Consider the following 16352-nt stretch of genomic DNA (forward strand, 5'->3'; position numbering starts at 1 on the left):
CAATCCAAAACCAGACATGGATTAAATTTAAGAGGTTTTAAGAAAAAAATCTTGGACGAAACACATTATAGTCCGTGGTCCAACACAAACCTTTTTCCATAAGATAAATGATTTCTAATATTGAAATCTAAGAGAGAATAACCAAATTTTCCATACTATTATAACAAATAGACTTGATGAAATCGATCCAGAACATCATAAAAGAATAGATGGATGACGAAAGAAGTCACAATTTCTCACCATAATTAACCTCTAATTGTTTTCTCGAAAAATATATAAAAAAAGATGTTATTAATTTCACCATTCGTTTTAGGCTGGCAGGCCCGTGAGTTGCCAACTTTTTTAACTTGTAGGCCCATTACTCACAATCTTCCATAAACCGAAGCCCATTTACATCTCCATATCAGTCTCAGAAAAAGGTTCATCTGAATTTCGAAACACACAAAGAGAGACGCACTCACTCTGCTCCCCAGGTCCCTCCACTCGAGCCGAGAAACTGCCGCCGCCGCCGCCGCCGCCGCCGCCCACCGGAGCCGGAGATGAAGAAGATCTTCGGCGCCAAGAAGAGCAGGGACCCGCCGCCCACCATCCAGGACGCCACCAACCAAGTCAGCCTCCCCCTCCCTTCTCCCCCGATTCGTTTCCCCTTCCCACGCCCGAAATCCAATCCAATGCCGCTCCGATTTGGCCGGTGGCACAGATAAACAAGCGGGGCGAGAGCGTGGACGAGAAGATCAAGAAGCTGGACGAGGAGCTGGCGCGGTACAAGGAGCAGATCCGCAAGGCCCGCCCCGGCCCCTCGCAGGAGGCCATCAAGGCCCGCGCCATCAGGCTCCTCAAGCACAAGCGCATGTACGAGGAGCAGCGCAACATGCTCTACAACCAGACCTACAACCTCGACCAGGTCGGCTTCGCCGCCGACGGCCTCAAGGACGCGCAGCAGACCGTACGCACCCGCCCTTCATCTCCCCGTGTGTGCTGCTGTAGCAGTTCAGTCCAGTTCATCTGTCCGGTTGCTGAATTTTCTTGATTTTCTGTCTGTCCAGATGGGCGCGATGAAGGCCGCCAACAAGGAGCTCAAGGGGATGATGAAGACTGTCAAGATCGAGGACATCGATGTACGTTTTGCTCCTGCCCATTCTTAGTTCATCTGTCGCTGCTGCCGAATTCGTATTACCATGTATGGTCTGTCAGGTTTTGTTTTGCTACAATTTGAGTATTTCAGTGTCGCGGGTGATGCCCTCTAATTTAGTTTCAAATAGCAGTAACTAAATTAGAGAGGATGCATATATCAGTAACCATTCACCTGCAAATTTCCAAGACATAGCCCAATAACATATGTAGTGCGCAATGAACACTTTAAGCAGAAAGGGCATACTCCACTCATACTGTCAAATATGGTGTATCGGAAGCTTAGCATCATACTAACTTTAGAGTCCGTCCTTGCGATTGGCTAATCTGGGATCGCATTTCCCAGCAGTATCCATGGGTTTTCATGAAGAAAATTACACACACAAAAAAAAACCTTATCCTTCTTTTTACATCTTCTGTTCTTGTGCAACATCTGGCCAGACCAGAAATTATTGGACCGGCAATCAGCCTTACTTATCCTACATTCTGCAACTATCAATTTCTTTTCATAACAAAGATTGCATATGATGTGATTGAAGAGCCATGGTCATTTTGGCAACCATCCGAATAAGGACCAACCTCCTACTAGTGCTAGCTTACACTGACATATTTGGTTAGGGCCTAAACAATATTAATGTGGTATCTACAGTGGGATGTACAAATAAGTGCCTCTTTGGTTACCTGCATCATTTTTGGCCTCCTTGCATCAGTGGCTGAGTAGAGCCTGGCTGAGCTAATGCAGGCCGAAAAACCATGTTCTGAACCTAGTTTGGTTGCCCGCAAAACCCCAGCCTGTATTATAGGCGAACAACTAGCACGCCATTTGGTTGCAGGCATGTGGTTCCCAGATGCAAGGTGCTGCTGTTTGGTTACGTGCAAGACATGCGGTGTGGAACCTTTTGTTCCAGTGGTGACACACACACTCATAGGCAGAACAGAGCAAGTTGAACAACCATTCACACTACATTAGGTACTACATTGACAACCATAGTCATAATAATGCCAGAGTCTTAAGCAGATAGTCATAATATAATAAACTTCACAGACAGACAGACAGACAGACAGACTAAACATCCCGGATCAAGGTAAGTGCTTCGTCGTGCTTCTTGCACTTGGCCACCTTAAAAGGGCATAGTTGGTAAGGGCCTAACAAAATTATTCCACAGTGGGATGTACAACTTAATGACTTGATGAGCCACCTTAAATGTTTCTCTTTCAGTGTTTGTTCATTACTCTCCCATTTGTTGGTAACACATGTTCCTTTGTGAACTGTCATTTGTAGAATATGCAAGATGAAATGACGGATCTGATGGACGTGAGCAACGAGATACAAGAATCTCTTGGTAGAAGCTACAACATCCCCGATGATGTTGACGAGGAAGATCTAATGGGAGGTACGGAGGCTGTATTTTCAGCTGGAGAAGACTGCAAGTTGATCTGGCTTTACTGCTCTTATCGTGAACTGTAAAAATTTTAGAATATGCATAGTTAATATTTTCAGTTGGAGAATATATCCCGATGTCATAAATATTCTAGATTTCTTTCTTTGCCATGTTAGTCCCAGGCATGTACTCTTTTGGGGGGAATTACATAGTCGTAAATAGTCTAGATGTCCTCTATTTCTTGTCCTCATTTGTTTTTGTATTGAACATTGCAGAGCTGGATGCTCTGGAAGCTGATATGGAGTTTGAGTCAGCTGCAGTCCCATCGTACCTTCAGCCAGATGAGGAATCTGATCTTAACTTGCCCGCTGCACCGACTTATCCTGCGGCAGTTCCCGTAAGCAGGCACCAGGTAAGTGGACTCCATGTGCATTTACATTGCAGAACAGAATGCAATTCACACAGCATATTTAACTTGGCACAGTATTATCCTTTCTGGTGTTTCTTTCCTTGGGGGGTGAATTAACATGATAAAAATAGTGCATGGGTTCTGAAACCCGAACACTGTTCAGTATCTGTTATCACTTTATGCCTGAGTTTCTCGCATATGCTTTCTGTTATTTTTGGACAAAAGGCATAAATTTACCAATCAACCTCCACACATGAACACACTAAGTTAACATGCTAGGAAAAAGTTGGATGATTTGGTATAGTTGGTTTGCCCCGGGAAAATGCCAACGAAGGCCGAGCTCCAGTGAGCTCGTTTTCAAATTTTATTTTTTCAGAGCGCAAAAAATTCCAAATTTATTTTGCGAACACACATGCACATGTATACTACGTATATGCAAAATTTCACGGCATTATACGTTTACATGTAGCGTACAGAAAAAAGACAAATACACATTTTTAAATGGGCCTTTTATTTTTGTTATTGGGCCGGAATTTTGTTATTTTTGTACAGCCTACAAATCACAACATTTTTCGACGAAATTTAACACGTTCTTGCAGAATACATATATGTTTCCATGGAATTTTTTTCAGAATTTTTTGAAACTTTTAAATACGCTTTTTGATTTTTTGAAAATACCGAGCTCACTGGAGCTCGGCCTCCAAAAATCTGCCTGCAAATCACAACCCCTTGTTATTTGATACCTGGTAGGATGATGCTGCATGATTTGCTACAGTTGACCGATGACTAAGCAACCCCGAGCCATTATTGAATAATGGGTCGTTTATTTCGTTATGTGGTGCAGGAGGACGAGCTTGGACTGCCACCGGTACCTCGAGCGTCGCTCCGTAGTTAGAACCTGGAAGTATTTCCCGACCTTGTTCCAAGTGTTACTACCTCATTGTCAATGATGCGAGAGAAGTCTTTGTGTTTGCACTTAAAACAATCCTTGTAAGCTATTTCTTGATGGTACTGCCTGTTATGGTTAAGCTGTGCAATGTAGCTAGTTTCCGGCTCTGCTTTGCTCTATCCTGGCTGTATGGGGATTCCGAATTTGCGACGAACTGAATCTCCGTGCATATCGTTCATTATTTTCTGGTGGCAGTTCCTGTTCGGGGCAGCCATGTACTCTCATCATAGTTAGTTGCCAGTGCATATCATCATTCACCAGTAGGTTTCTTATTGGTTGCAATAAAGAGAAGATAAATTGCTAAAAAACAATGGTAGATTTCTCAAACAAAAACTGGAGATAGGAACAGGGGTCAGAAGGAGACATCTCTTTTACTTATCCTGTGCACATTTTGCCCATTTGTAACAAATAATGGGGGCAAGATAAGTATGAAGCCTGGGGTGGCAGAAATATCTTTGGAGTGGTACAAAATTTGGTCCCGTGGGAGGACTCACTCATTGAGGTGGACAGCCAATGGGAGGAGAGCACATGGCCCCACTGTTATCCAAACAGGACACACTCACACATCCATGGCAGTATATAAGCAGGCAGTGCTTAGCCTGATCGTCAGAGCTAACTACAACAAAGCACCACAACCTCGTATTCAGATTTCTAGATAGACAGGATCAGATTAACCAGGAGATGATGCAGGCCGCCGTTGCTTTGTCGGCCGTGCTGCCTGTCGCCGTAAGGGGCAGGTCGGCGGCGAGGAGGAGCAGCGCCACCGTTGCCGGCGGCGGCAGAAGGACTGTGGGTGCCGGCGTCCGGGCATCGGCGGCGGCGGCGCCGGAGGCGGACTACAGCTCCAGCGTCTCGTACGTTCTCTCTCACCCCTCCTTGGTCAGTCACTGATTGAGCCTGAGCCGAACCGATCATCATCTGCCATCTGGTGGTTGCCATATCGTGTGGCCAATGCCGGGCGCAGGGTGTTCCCCATGGAGGCCTGCGACCTGGTCGGCGGCGAGGCGTGCGACGCGCAGATGTACCCGGAGACGAAGCTCGGCGCCGGCGCGGGCGGCCCGGCGGCCGCGGCGAGGGCGCCGGAGGTGGAGAGGGAGTACCTAGCCTACGACGAGCCAAAAACGTAACCCTGCCTTCACGATCATATTAGCTGTAGCACTTCACCTGTCAGGCTGTCAGTATAAATGGAATTTGTGTATGGATGGATGGATGCAGGGTGTTCCCGGACGAGGCGTGCGACGATCTTGGCGGCGAGTTCTGCGAGGCGCCCTACCAAACCACCAAGTAGCTACCTACCAGCAGCAGTGCATCCATCAAGTTGCGCTTCTTCTTAGCAGGGGTCGATCGATGTACATCATGTGAATAATAAGCAAAACATGCTGGTACGCTGTGTGTACTGTATTGCACATAAACGAAATGCAGTGATCAATTCGTCGTCGGATTAGTAGTTTGTTCGTCTTCAGTTCTTATAATCCCTCTGTTTCATCAATGAACTTAAATCAAAGAAATAAATGGTTTTTACAACTAAACAACATAATTTTATTTATGGAAAACCGTAAAAAAATCAAGGACTGTGCCAAACTTGAACCTAGGTCTATTCATTAGAGTTTGAGCCCAATAACCAACTAAGCCACTCTTAAGCCTCTGGTTTTTTGGTCTGTAAAAATCTCATAGGATTTCTATAGGATAGGATTTGCATAGGAAATTTTCCTTTGAAGCCTTTTGGTTTGTAGGAATGGATTCCTATTCATATGTAGGATAGGAATCAATCCTTCACATTTTGGAGGAAAAAAAACATTAGCTAAGACTCAATGAAAAAATTCCTATCCTATGTATCAAATGACATCTTTTTCTCTATAGGAATTGAGATACATATCATCTCACTTTCTATAATCTTCCTATTCCTATAATATTCCTAAACAAGGTTATTTTAACCTTTCTTTTTTCTGCCATATCGGCGATAATAATTGTTTTTGCTTGGTAACTTTGGGCATGACCAGCGTGATAACTATGACTTGAGCAACATGATAACTAACTATGATAAGCCTGATAACTATAATATGAGAAGGTTAATGACTATACAATGAGAAGCACGATAACTTTACCATGGGGTAGTGGTAACTTCACACTGGGGTATGTTTTGACAACAAAAAGTTACCGGGACATGTTTCAGTAACGTTTTTCACATGGGTAAAGAGTTATCAGATGTGTTGTATGTATGTTACCGGTTGTCTGGTGCGTAAATTACCATGCTATTTGCACTAGGTTATCAGAGCATATTTCTTGAACTTTTCGCCCAAGGTGAAAAGTTATCAATGCGTTTACATGTAAGTTATCAGGTTAATTGTACGTAAGTTATCATCTTATTTACACAGAAAGCTATCGGGGGTATATTTTAACAATGTGTTCACCTTAGATGGTAAAAAAGTGGTATTTTATTTGAACTTGTCAGGAGCCAAGTAGTGGGTGAGTTGGCTACTGTGTTAAGATCTCAATATTAAAGTCTTGAGTTCAATTATCAGCTTTATCATAATTTTTTAGGCTATAAAACTACAAGGTCGAAACTACAATATGGAAACTACTAGCATCAAGATTTGTTTCCAACATCTTTTTCTCTCAAAATTATCAGGCCTGCGATGTGTGAGTTATCAAGCTATTCGCACAAAAAATAACCAAGGGGTATTTCATCAACGTGCCTTCCTCCACCCGGTCGCCAAATTTACCAAGACCTATGCACATAAGTTATCAGGTCAGCGATGTGTGAGTTACCGTGATAGAAAGAAGATTTTTTATAAATCACTTCGGGTGAGCGGGGCCTTCAAGCGGCCTCAATACGCCGGGGCTGTAAATGACATACATATATTCACATAAAAGTTATCGGAGTATATTTCATCACCTCTATTGGCCAAAAGTTATCAAGACCGGGTTGCATAAGTTATCAGGTCTTCGATGTATGAGTTATCATGCTATTCACACCAAAAGTTTCCGGGGGATGTTTCATCAACACCCACCCCTACGCCAAAAGTTATCAGGACTAAGTTATATAAGTTATCAGATCTGTGATATGCGAGTTATCAGGTCTATGATGTGTGAGTTACCATGCTGTTCACACAAAAAGTTACCAAGTGGATGTTTTATCAACTCCCCCCTCACCCCCACCCCCGCATGAAAATTAATAGGGTGTTATCAACTTGAGACTCATGAAACTAGATATCATGATGATTGTATGTGAGTTATCGAAGAAATCCAAAGAAAAAGAACAAGAATTTTTTTCCATTTCTTTTCTCATATAGTAGTAAAAAAAGGTACAAATACCTCGTTATCTTTTGATAGAGAACAACCAGTACTAGTTGTTGTATTGGTAAGGATGATGTGTATAAACACAACAGGTGCTAGGTTTGAGTCCTACACGTAGCACTTATATTTTTTTTAACGCTGAAGGAAAAAAAGGCGGGCAGGAGCGACAGGATCAGAAAGAAAGATCGAAGGGAAAAAAAGCGATCGTAAAGAAAGATCGAAGTAAAAAAAATTGGCGGGTGCGATCGTACGTATCTGTCGCTAACTGCCAGTCGGCAGGAGAATAGCTTTCTCGAAAAATTAAAGGTGAGATAGTTGAGGCGGTTTTCAAGAAAAAAACCGATAAAAATAATCCTTACAAAAAGAAAGAGAAGAGATAATAATCCCGGTCGATCGAGTCCGGTTCCGATCCCAACTACGATCGGCCCGTCCATCCTATATTCTACCTACAAATACTCTGGCGATCGATCGATCCTGCCCAGCAAATCAATCAAGCAAAAGTGCAGAGTCAAACTAGAACGCGATCGATGGCGGCCGACTTGGACCTGGACGACGTGATCCAGCGCCTCCTGGACGCGGAGGCGCCCCTGAGCTCGCCGTCCGCCGCCCCGCCGCTGAAAGCCGAGGAGATCCGGCACCTCTGCGCGGCCGCCAAGGAGCTGCTCCTCAAGCAGCCGACGCTGCTCGAGCTCTCCGCCCCCATCAACATCTGCGGCGACATCCACGGCCAGTACGCCGACCTCCTCCGCCTCTTCCGGGAGACCGGGGCGCCCTCCGCCGCCAACCGCTACCTCTTCCTCGGCGACTACGTCGACCGGGGCACGCAGAGCCTCGAGACCATCTGCCTCCTCCTCGCCTACAAGCTCAAGTACCCGGACGCCTTCTTCCTCCTCCGCGGCAACCACGAGTGCGCCGCCCTCAACAAGCAGTACGGCTTCTACTCCGAGTGCGCGTCCCGCGGCCCGCGCGTGAGCCACGCCGAGGGCACGTCCCGAGCATACAAGCTCAGGTACCCGGAGAGGCTCTGGGAGGAGCTCAACGCCGTCTTCGCCTGCCTCCCGCTGGCGGCGCTCGTCGGCCGCGAGGGCGGCAGGGGTGGCAAGGACAAGAAGAAGATCCTGTGCGTGCACGGCGGGCTCTCGCCGGAGCTGGAGAGCCCGGACCAGATCCGCGGGATCAAGCGCCCGCTGGCGGACGTCCCCGAGCACGGGCTCGTGTGCGACCTGCTGTGGTCGGACCCCGCCGCGGACGGCGACGACTGGGGGTGGGGGGACCCGCGCAGGTGCACATCCTTCACCTTCGGCGCCGACGTGGTGGAGGAGTTCTGCGAGAGGCACGGGCTGGCCATGGTATGCAGGGCGCACGAGATGAAGGACGGCGGGTACAACCAAGACTTCGCCGGCGGGAAGCTTGTCACCGTGTTCTCCGCACCCAACTACTGCGGCAAGTGTGGCAACGACGGCGCCGTCATGACGGTCGCCGGTGACCTCGCCTGCTCCTTCCGCGTCTTCCACCCTGATACTGCCGCTGCTCCTCCTCCGGCTCCTATTTATCTGTAGTCCAATACATATACTCCGTATATTGATGTTAGTTTTAGACGCCTTGTCATGTAATGTAATCTCCAGCTCGTCGTGTCTTTGTTTTATTAAGAAGAAATTTCAGTTTTTGAATGTATTGCAGGTTTTTATCCCATTTAGCGAAAGTTTTACTAGATTTACCACATTTAAATTTTCGAGAGTGACTCGTGGTCTCGACCATTAAGCACACGTTTGTGCGATCCAAAAAAAAACTAGGAGGAAACACTGGTATGGGACGTATTAAGGGGTAAAAACTGGCAAAATTTCCGTGAAATTGGGAAGTCTGGGTGAGGCCTAATTTGACCCTTTAACCGCATCCCTCATACCCAAATCCCCAAATTCATACAACCATGTAAGAGCATTACTAGTAGAACCCTAAAACCCTCAAACCCTTATAGCAGTTTTAAGAGTTGAGAAGTGCCAGTTTTTAACACTTTTAATGGTTGAAAAACAGGGGCAAAGACTAGAACCCTCAAATCCAACTCTTAAACTGCTTTAAGGGTTGGATTTGAGGGTTTAGTCTTTGCCTCAACCCCAACCTTTAAAACTGTCATTTCATATATCACACATTTCATCATATGACATATCACAAATTTCATCACATTTGACATAAACAATAATCATTCTAGTTATTATTACAACACCGAATAAAACAATAATCATTCAAATTATTACAACAATGTTTGAGCAAATTACACTAATTGTTCGAATCAAATAGAACATAGAAAAGTAAAACAAAGATACATCATGGGCCAATGCGCCGCCCATCCAACTGCCAGTGGTGCTCTACTAGATCATCCCGGAGCCAACCATGAGTGGTTGCATCCTCAATCTCACGATGTGCTTGAAGAAAAGCGTGTATGCGAGAAGGGGTTCTTTCCGGTTGCACACGGGTACCAACATTATCATAGAAACAAAGGAGGTTTAACCCTCTCTCATCCTCTAGGATCATGTTGTGTAGAATCACACAACATTTCATGATGTTCACCAAGGTTTTTTTGTCCCAAAACCGAGATGGACCACGAACTATGGCAAACCTTGCTTGCAAAACACCGAAAGCTCTCTCAATATCCTTGCGGGCTGCCTCTTGTGCCTTGGTGAAATGAGCCTCTTTTCTTGTTAAGGGCACCCCATTTTTCTCCTTGATGGACTTCACAAGAGTTGCCCATTCGGGATAGATGCCATCGGTGAGATAGTATCCCATTGAGTACTCATTGTCCATGATTTTGTAGTTGCAAGCTGGAGTATCCTTAGAAATTAATCTTTTGAACAAAGAAGATCTATTGAGGATATTGATATCATTGAGTGTTCCCGGCAACCCAAAGAATGCATGCCAAATCCATGTGTCCTGAGATGCTACGGCCTCAAGCACAATGGTAGCATCACGGCTTTTACCGCAATACATTCCGTGACATGCCTTTGGGCAATTTTTCCACCTCCAATGCATGCAATCAAGACTACCTAGCATCCCCGGCCATCCCCTTTTTTCATTCATTTCCATTAATCTCTTTGTATCTTCCTCGTTTGGTGCCCGAAGCTGACTCCGTGGTTGTATCTTGCCCAATGCGAAGATACTCGTCGGTATAATCCGCGGGTATGCCATAAGCGAGTACCCGCATTGTCGCCGATATCTTTTGATATGCACTAAACCCCATGATACCGGCGGCGGATCTACGATGTTTAAAGTAATAGGATGCGGCCTCACAATCGGTGACAATCTTCACAAAAAAACTACGCTGCATTCGATACCTTCTGTGGAAGAGACGAGGAGGGTATGTAGGTACCTCCGTGAAGTAGTCTTCCATCAAATGCTCGTGTCCGAGAGCGCGGTTCCGGTAGAGGGTGACTCGCCCCATCTTCGACCCTCTCCTCTGATCCATTAGCTTCACGCGGTTTTCAAATGATTGCACGTCGATGAGGAGGCTCATCATCTCGACGTCGTCGTCTTGCAACAACTCATCAATGTCGGAATCGTCGGATGTCGACCAATCCGATGAATCGGACATCGAGTCCATGACAATCTCCTCATTGTTCATCTCCATCTGCAAAGGACAGTCACTAATTAGTGCTAAAAATTAAACAATAAAGAAAATGAAAAAAGCACATACCTCACCTCGGAGGAGGCGGCGTCGGCGGCCGGCGGGAGGGCGGCCGGGGCAGGGCGGGAGGGGCGGTCGGCGGGAGGGCAGGGCGGCGGCGGCCGGTCAGGGCGGGAGGGGAGGCGGGAGGGCGGGCGCAGGGGAGGTGGGAGGGGACGCCGGGGCGGGAGGAGGAGGCGCGGCCGGGGCGGGGAGGAGGACGCGTGGCCAGGGAGGGGAGGAGGACGTGCGGCCGGGGCGGGGAGGCGGCGGGGCGGTGCGCGACGGGGCGGGGAGGCGGAGGGGACGACGGGGATGGAGCGTCGGGGCGCGGCGCGGCGGGAGGGCGGCCGGGCAGAGCGGCCGGAGGCCGGCGGCGGCCGGATCTGGGGAGGGGGAGCTGAAAACTCCCTCTTGCGCGTCGTTGCTGAGGGAATCGGGTCGGGGAGGGGTTGGGCTGGCCAACCCCTGTTTCTACAGGCTAAGAAGGAGAATAGGGGTTGAGCCTCGAATTTTTTTTGAGGATTTAAGGTTTAAGGGGTTCTATTCTTTGGGAATTTTTCGTCTCAACCCGTAAAAAAGCGGTTATTTTTGAGGGTTTAGGATTTAGGGTACTACTAGAAATGCTCTAAGTAAATCAACACAACATCGATAAATGCATATCAGTTCATTTCACACAACCTGACATAGTAAGTTATAATCACATAACAAGTTCATACGTAACACTAGGACTTGCTAACCAGTTCATACAAGTACGATCGAGGACTAGATGGATATATGCAAATCAAACATCAATGCTTCACGCCCTTCCCCTTGTCATCTCCGGAGCAATGTTAGTATGTGTTGATCATGCTTTAGGGTTTAGGGTTTAGGGTTTAGGACTAGATAGATATACACAAATCAAACACCAATGAAGCCGATCGGAGTCAGGGTGTTGGGGGATCATAACTGGAGTGAATGGATCTTGCCAGGGTCAAGACGATAAAAATTTACCCCACTTTGCACAATATGCTTATAACTGGAGTTTGTATTTAAAAACGTCAAATGAATGAACCTAGCTACATCTCATACAAAATAATGAAAAATATGGTAAGTACCGAGTAGGATATCACACCACTTCGTAAAAGAATAACCAGTTTTAATAAAGCATATTGTGCAAAGAGTAACGAAGAATTAAATATTATAGTGAATAGAATATTAACCTAATCGCGTATTAGCTTATTTGCATATTAGCCTAATCATGTATTAGCCTAATCACATATTAACCTAATTAAGATCTAATATTTATATAAATGAAATATGTACCGTGTGGCAGATTGCAAAACTGCCACACGCATCACCCTCCCGATCTCCTTCCTTTCCCGCACCTCTTCGCGATCTCTTTCCTTTCCTCGCGATCCCCTTCCTTTCCCGCGCACGTCCTCCCGATCTCCTTCCTTTCCTCTTGATCTCCTTCCTTTCCCGCCCTCCTGATGCTTGAATTGGGATTTGATCTCTGGTCTGCATGTAATCAACGAAGGGAGCCAACCATCTCATCTATGACACTCATTGTTGAACAAGCTAAGGAAAATACTGTTTTTGACATGTTTTGCCTTTAATATTTTAGCACTGAAAAACTTTTGTTTCACCTATCAAACCTGGCACATAAGCTTTTCCCGTGGTAAATTCTCCATCACCACCACGATAAATGACGCACTACCAACATGATAACTTCTGTATACCACGCGGTACATTATGTGTAAGTAGCATGGTCATAAGCATTGAAGGCGTGATAACTTTGGTGAAAGCATCATGGTAACTTTGATCATTGGGAAGAAATTTGTTGAACCCCGGCCCCGGGTAATTTCTGTAAATAGCACGATAACATTCACGCCATAGACCCGATAATTTAGATACAAACATCGTGGTAACTTTAACCACTGGGGAAGAAAAATGTGAAAAGATACCAGATAATTTATGTGTAAATAGATGGTAATATACGTAGCGCACATCTGATAACTGAGGTAGAAACACCATGGTAACTTTGACCATATGGAAGTTTTTTTTGAAAAGATACTCCGGTATCTTCTGTGTAAATAGCACGGTACTATACCTCCCTCCCCTGGTATTTTTATGTGTAAATAGCATGAAAACATACGCACCACGATAACTAAACACCATGATAAGTTTTTGACCCGTGGAGGGAAATTTTGCTGAAACATATCCCTGATAAATTTGTGTAAATAGCATGATATTTTAAGCACTGCGGACTTGATAGGTTACCTAGAATCACCATGATAACCTTTTGTCCTGGGGAAAAGTTGTTCAAAACATCCCCGATAATTTTTGTGTGAATAACATGATAATATAAGCACCGCATAACCGATAACTTCCAATATAAACATGATGGTAACTTTTTACCAAAGGAAAACAAGTTGTTTAAAACATACACTCGCCTCGTGAGGCCTCTTAGATGAACACAACACATGATGTGCCACAGAAAAGCTACATAATGTTTAGTGTCATGAGGAGGCACATGTGCTCGTGGGTTGGCCCAGAAAAACGGCCCACTTTGACCCGCTATAGGCGTGATAAGTTACGCAAAAACATCGTGGTAATTTTTGACCTATGGAAAAAGTTATCGAAACAAACTCAGGTTTTTAGGTGTAAGTAACATGATAATATACGAACTGTAGTCCCGGTAACTCATGTACAATCCTCCATGGTAACTTTATCCAAGGACGAGGTTGATGTACACATACCCTGATAACTTATGTGTAAGTACCACGATATTTTACACATCGAAGACCTTATAACACAGTGGTAACTTTGAAAGGGGTGTAGTTGTTGAAACATAGTACCTGGTAAGTTCTATGTAAATAGCATGGTAACTTACGCCACACAGGCCTGCTAACTTGCATGCGAATACCATGGTAACTTTGTCCTGAGGGAAAATTGTGGTAATTTTCTGTACTTTTTTGTAGTAACACGATTGAAGAAATAAAGGATCAAAACGATTAGTTTCTTTAGTTTGAGCAACAAATACCTAAGGGTGAGGTTGTTGTGGTGGCGCGCTTTGGTGCCAAGGAGGTGTGGGTTTGAATCCCACATGCGCAATATTTTTTTATCATGTGGTAGACATGAAGAAGTGACAGTTTTCTCAGGGGTGGGCGCGCGAGATGTGCGGGAGAAGCAGGTTTCTCGGGCGAGCCTGCAAGGTCGTTCGGGAGAAGGTGGGGTCGAAGGAAGGGGGATCGTGTGGTATTTTAAAGTGAAAGAAGTAGAGGTCTGGCAGTTTTGCTCATATGGCACACATGTGTCAAATATCACAGTCCTTATATAAATACGGGTTTGCTCTTTCACATTTAGATGTGAAAATAGTTAGGGAATTGCTTATATTCATCCAGCTGTAGACATCCTCGCGTCAACCGTGTCCCCAGCTTGACATACGTCCCAAAGGCCCCACCCACCGCTTCTTCCTCTCCCCTTATCCCTTCGCTAGTTCTCTCCAACCACACGTTTTCCCCACAAATCAGCATGTTATTGCTTCATCCTCCTTCTTTTCTTCTATCTCTCTTCTCTTCTATCCAGCAAGATCTCGTCGGAGAGGTGTTATGCAGCATGCTTTGACAGTGGTTTGGCTGCTACAGCCATGCTGCGGCGACCCGCTGCGACGGTGGTCCAGTTGCTTTGGCCATGCTGCTAAGACCTGTTGCGACGGTGGTCCGGCTGCTCCAGCCATGCTGTGGTGATGGCATCGCAGTTGCAAAGCCGCTACTGTGAGTGGCGCCGGCCGACAATACTCACAGCAAGTGGTGCTACGATGGTGCTGTCATGCTGTGACGGTGGCTTGAGGCTGCTTCGACGATGCTGCGACGGCGGCTCGGGCTACTCCGGCAATGTTGCGACGAGGATACTGTGACGGTGCCTCGGGTTGCTCCGGCGATGCTGCGACAGCTCCGTCGTTCCGCGAGCCGGTGCTACCAAGCCACCGGAGTTGCTACGACGGTGGAGTGCTGCAGGTTGGTGATGCCAGGCCGCCGGAGTCCGAGTGCTCCACGTCCTCAACGTACACAGCAGCGTGCGCTTGTGGCCACGACGCCTGTTGCGGCATCCACGGCGGTTTCGTGTCCCTCGACGTGCTCAAATCCGAGTAGCCAGCGCTCGAGTAGTAGTTCTGCTGCCCGAGGACAGGAGGACGATCGTGCAGTAGGGGCGTTGTCATGGTGGCGGGGCGAGGAGTCGACAAAGCACATGCAGCCGCTGTACACCTCGACCTTCTCGGCGTCGAAGGACTCTGTCCATGTCGGAGTCCGTGGAGGTGTTCCCGTCAGTGTCGCCCAGCAGCATGTGGCCCCTCCTGAACTTCTCCGACGGCAGCATGCCGAGGCTGCTCCTGAACACAGCCCGCTCACCTCACTACAGGCCCATCTGGGTGACCACCTCCGCGGGCAGGCTCTCTTTGTGGAGCGTGACGAGCATGGGCCGGCCATCACTGCTGCCTGTTCCTCTCTGTTGTCGTAGATCAGGCACTTGTCGCCCCCGCGGTCGCTCGCCATGAAGAGGAGCCATATCCACAGGTAGATGTGCATCTACGGTGGTGGAAGATGAGGCGAAAAAAACCCGCGGCCTATCAACTTCTTCTTTAGGAGTAGAGATTTTTTAAACCCAAATATAAAATACAACCTTTTCTTTCTGGGTTCAGTACCCACAACAATCCCTCCCGCATCGCCCCGCGTGCGACGGGGAGGGCGACCAAGTCGCCGCCGCCAGAGGCCTCCTCCACCCCGCTCCTCCTCCCTCGCCGCCGCCACAGGGTGCGGCCAGGCAAAGCCTGGCCGACGCCGGCGCCGGCGGGGCGTTCTCGTCGCCTCGCGCGGTGGCCCCGATGCGGGATGGGGCGGCCTCGGCGGGATGCAATGCTGGCGGTTGGCGCAGCGGCACGGCAGCTCTCTGGCGCAGTCTCGCGCGGTGACAGATCGTGGGCCGTGTGCCGGGCGGCGCGGTGGTGGGAGCTTGGCCGTGGGGGCGGCTCACCTCGTCTTCGATCTGGATCGGGCGGGGGAGGTGCCTGGCGGGACGGTGCGGGCTCGAGCTGGCATGGATGCCGGGGAGGCGGCCCCGGAGCTGTGGTGCGGAGCGGCGTGCTCGGCCTGTCGGTTGATACGTCCATTTTGCATCATGCTTTTATATCGATATTTATCGCATTATGGGATGTTATTTCACTTTATGTCACAATACTTATGGCTATTCTCTCTTATTTTACAAGGTTTACATAAGGAGGGAGAATGCCGGCAGCTGGAATTCTGGGCTGGAAAAGGAGCAAATATTAGAGACCTAGGGCGTGTTCGGTACTCCTCCGTGGCCACAAAATCCTGAACTCCACCGCCAGCTTCTGATCGCCAGCTTCTCATGAGAGAGCCGGGATCCAGCGATCCGTTCGCCTACACAGCTTCTCGCTCGCACCAGGGAGCGAGCCTGAAGCCTAGCATATTGCCCTTCTGTAGCCATTCAGATAGACATTGTAGTAGGCTAATAGTCCATACAGTG

General features: G+C 47.4%; 3 protein-coding genes across 3 annotated transcripts; all 3 read left to right on the plus strand.

Annotated features, from left to right (window-relative positions):
* The first annotated feature begins 424 nt into the window (after positions 1–424).
* Positions 425–3990, plus strand: LOC125542706 (vacuolar protein sorting-associated protein 60.1-like). Its single transcript, XM_048705867.1, has 6 exons — positions 425–608; positions 701–946; positions 1047–1118; positions 2414–2525; positions 2789–2925; positions 3767–3990. Exons 1-6 carry the CDS (start codon positions 540–542, stop codon positions 3815–3817), a joined length of 687 nt encoding a protein of 228 aa, XP_048561824.1. The 5' UTR covers positions 425–539; the 3' UTR covers positions 3818–3990.
* Positions 3991–4446: 456 nt separating this feature from the next.
* On the plus strand, positions 4447–5315 carry LOC125542707 (light-regulated protein, chloroplastic). The gene is made up of 3 exons (XM_048705868.1): positions 4447–4725; positions 4836–4994; positions 5087–5315. Exons 1-3 carry the CDS (start codon positions 4553–4555, stop codon positions 5157–5159), a joined length of 405 nt encoding a protein of 134 aa, XP_048561825.1. The 5' UTR covers positions 4447–4552; the 3' UTR covers positions 5160–5315.
* Positions 5316–5561: 246 nt separating this feature from the next.
* Positions 5562–8855, plus strand: LOC125542704 (serine/threonine-protein phosphatase alpha-3 isoform-like). Its single transcript, XM_048705866.1, has one exon. The coding sequence runs from the start codon at positions 7696–7698 to the stop codon at positions 8725–8727; it is 1032 nt and encodes a 343-aa protein (XP_048561823.1). The 5' UTR covers positions 5562–7695; the 3' UTR covers positions 8728–8855.
* The last annotated feature ends 7497 nt before the right edge of the window (positions 8856–16352 follow it).

This window comes from Triticum urartu, chromosome 3, assembly GCF_003073215.2.
Source record: "Triticum urartu cultivar G1812 chromosome 3, Tu2.1, whole genome shotgun sequence".
NCBI classification, from domain to species: domain Eukaryota; kingdom Viridiplantae; phylum Streptophyta; class Magnoliopsida; order Poales; family Poaceae; genus Triticum; species Triticum urartu.

Excerpts from the sequence above, each read along its gene's own strand:
- LOC125542704 (XM_048705866.1), top strand. The coding sequence starts at position 7,696 with ATGGCGGCCGACTTGGACCTGGACGACGTGATCCAGCGCCTCCTGGAC.
- LOC125542706 (XM_048705867.1), top strand. The coding sequence starts at position 540 with ATGAAGAAGATCTTCGGCGCCAAGAAGAGCAGGGACCCGCCGCCCACC. Across the intron at positions 947-1,046 it reads TCAAGGACGCGCAGCAGACC|ATGGGCGCGATGAAGGCCGC; the intron begins GTACGCACCCGC and ends CTGTCTGTCCAG. Across the intron at positions 2,526-2,788 it reads CGAGGAAGATCTAATGGGAG|AGCTGGATGCTCTGGAAGCT; the intron begins GTACGGAGGCTG and ends TGAACATTGCAG.
- LOC125542707 (XM_048705868.1), top strand. The coding sequence starts at position 4,553 with ATGATGCAGGCCGCCGTTGCTTTGTCGGCCGTGCTGCCTGTCGCCGTA. Across the intron at positions 4,726-4,835 it reads GACTACAGCTCCAGCGTCTC|GGTGTTCCCCATGGAGGCCT; the intron begins GTACGTTCTCTC and ends TGCCGGGCGCAG. Across the intron at positions 4,995-5,086 it reads GCCTACGACGAGCCAAAAAC|GGTGTTCCCGGACGAGGCGT; the intron begins GTAACCCTGCCT and ends GGATGGATGCAG.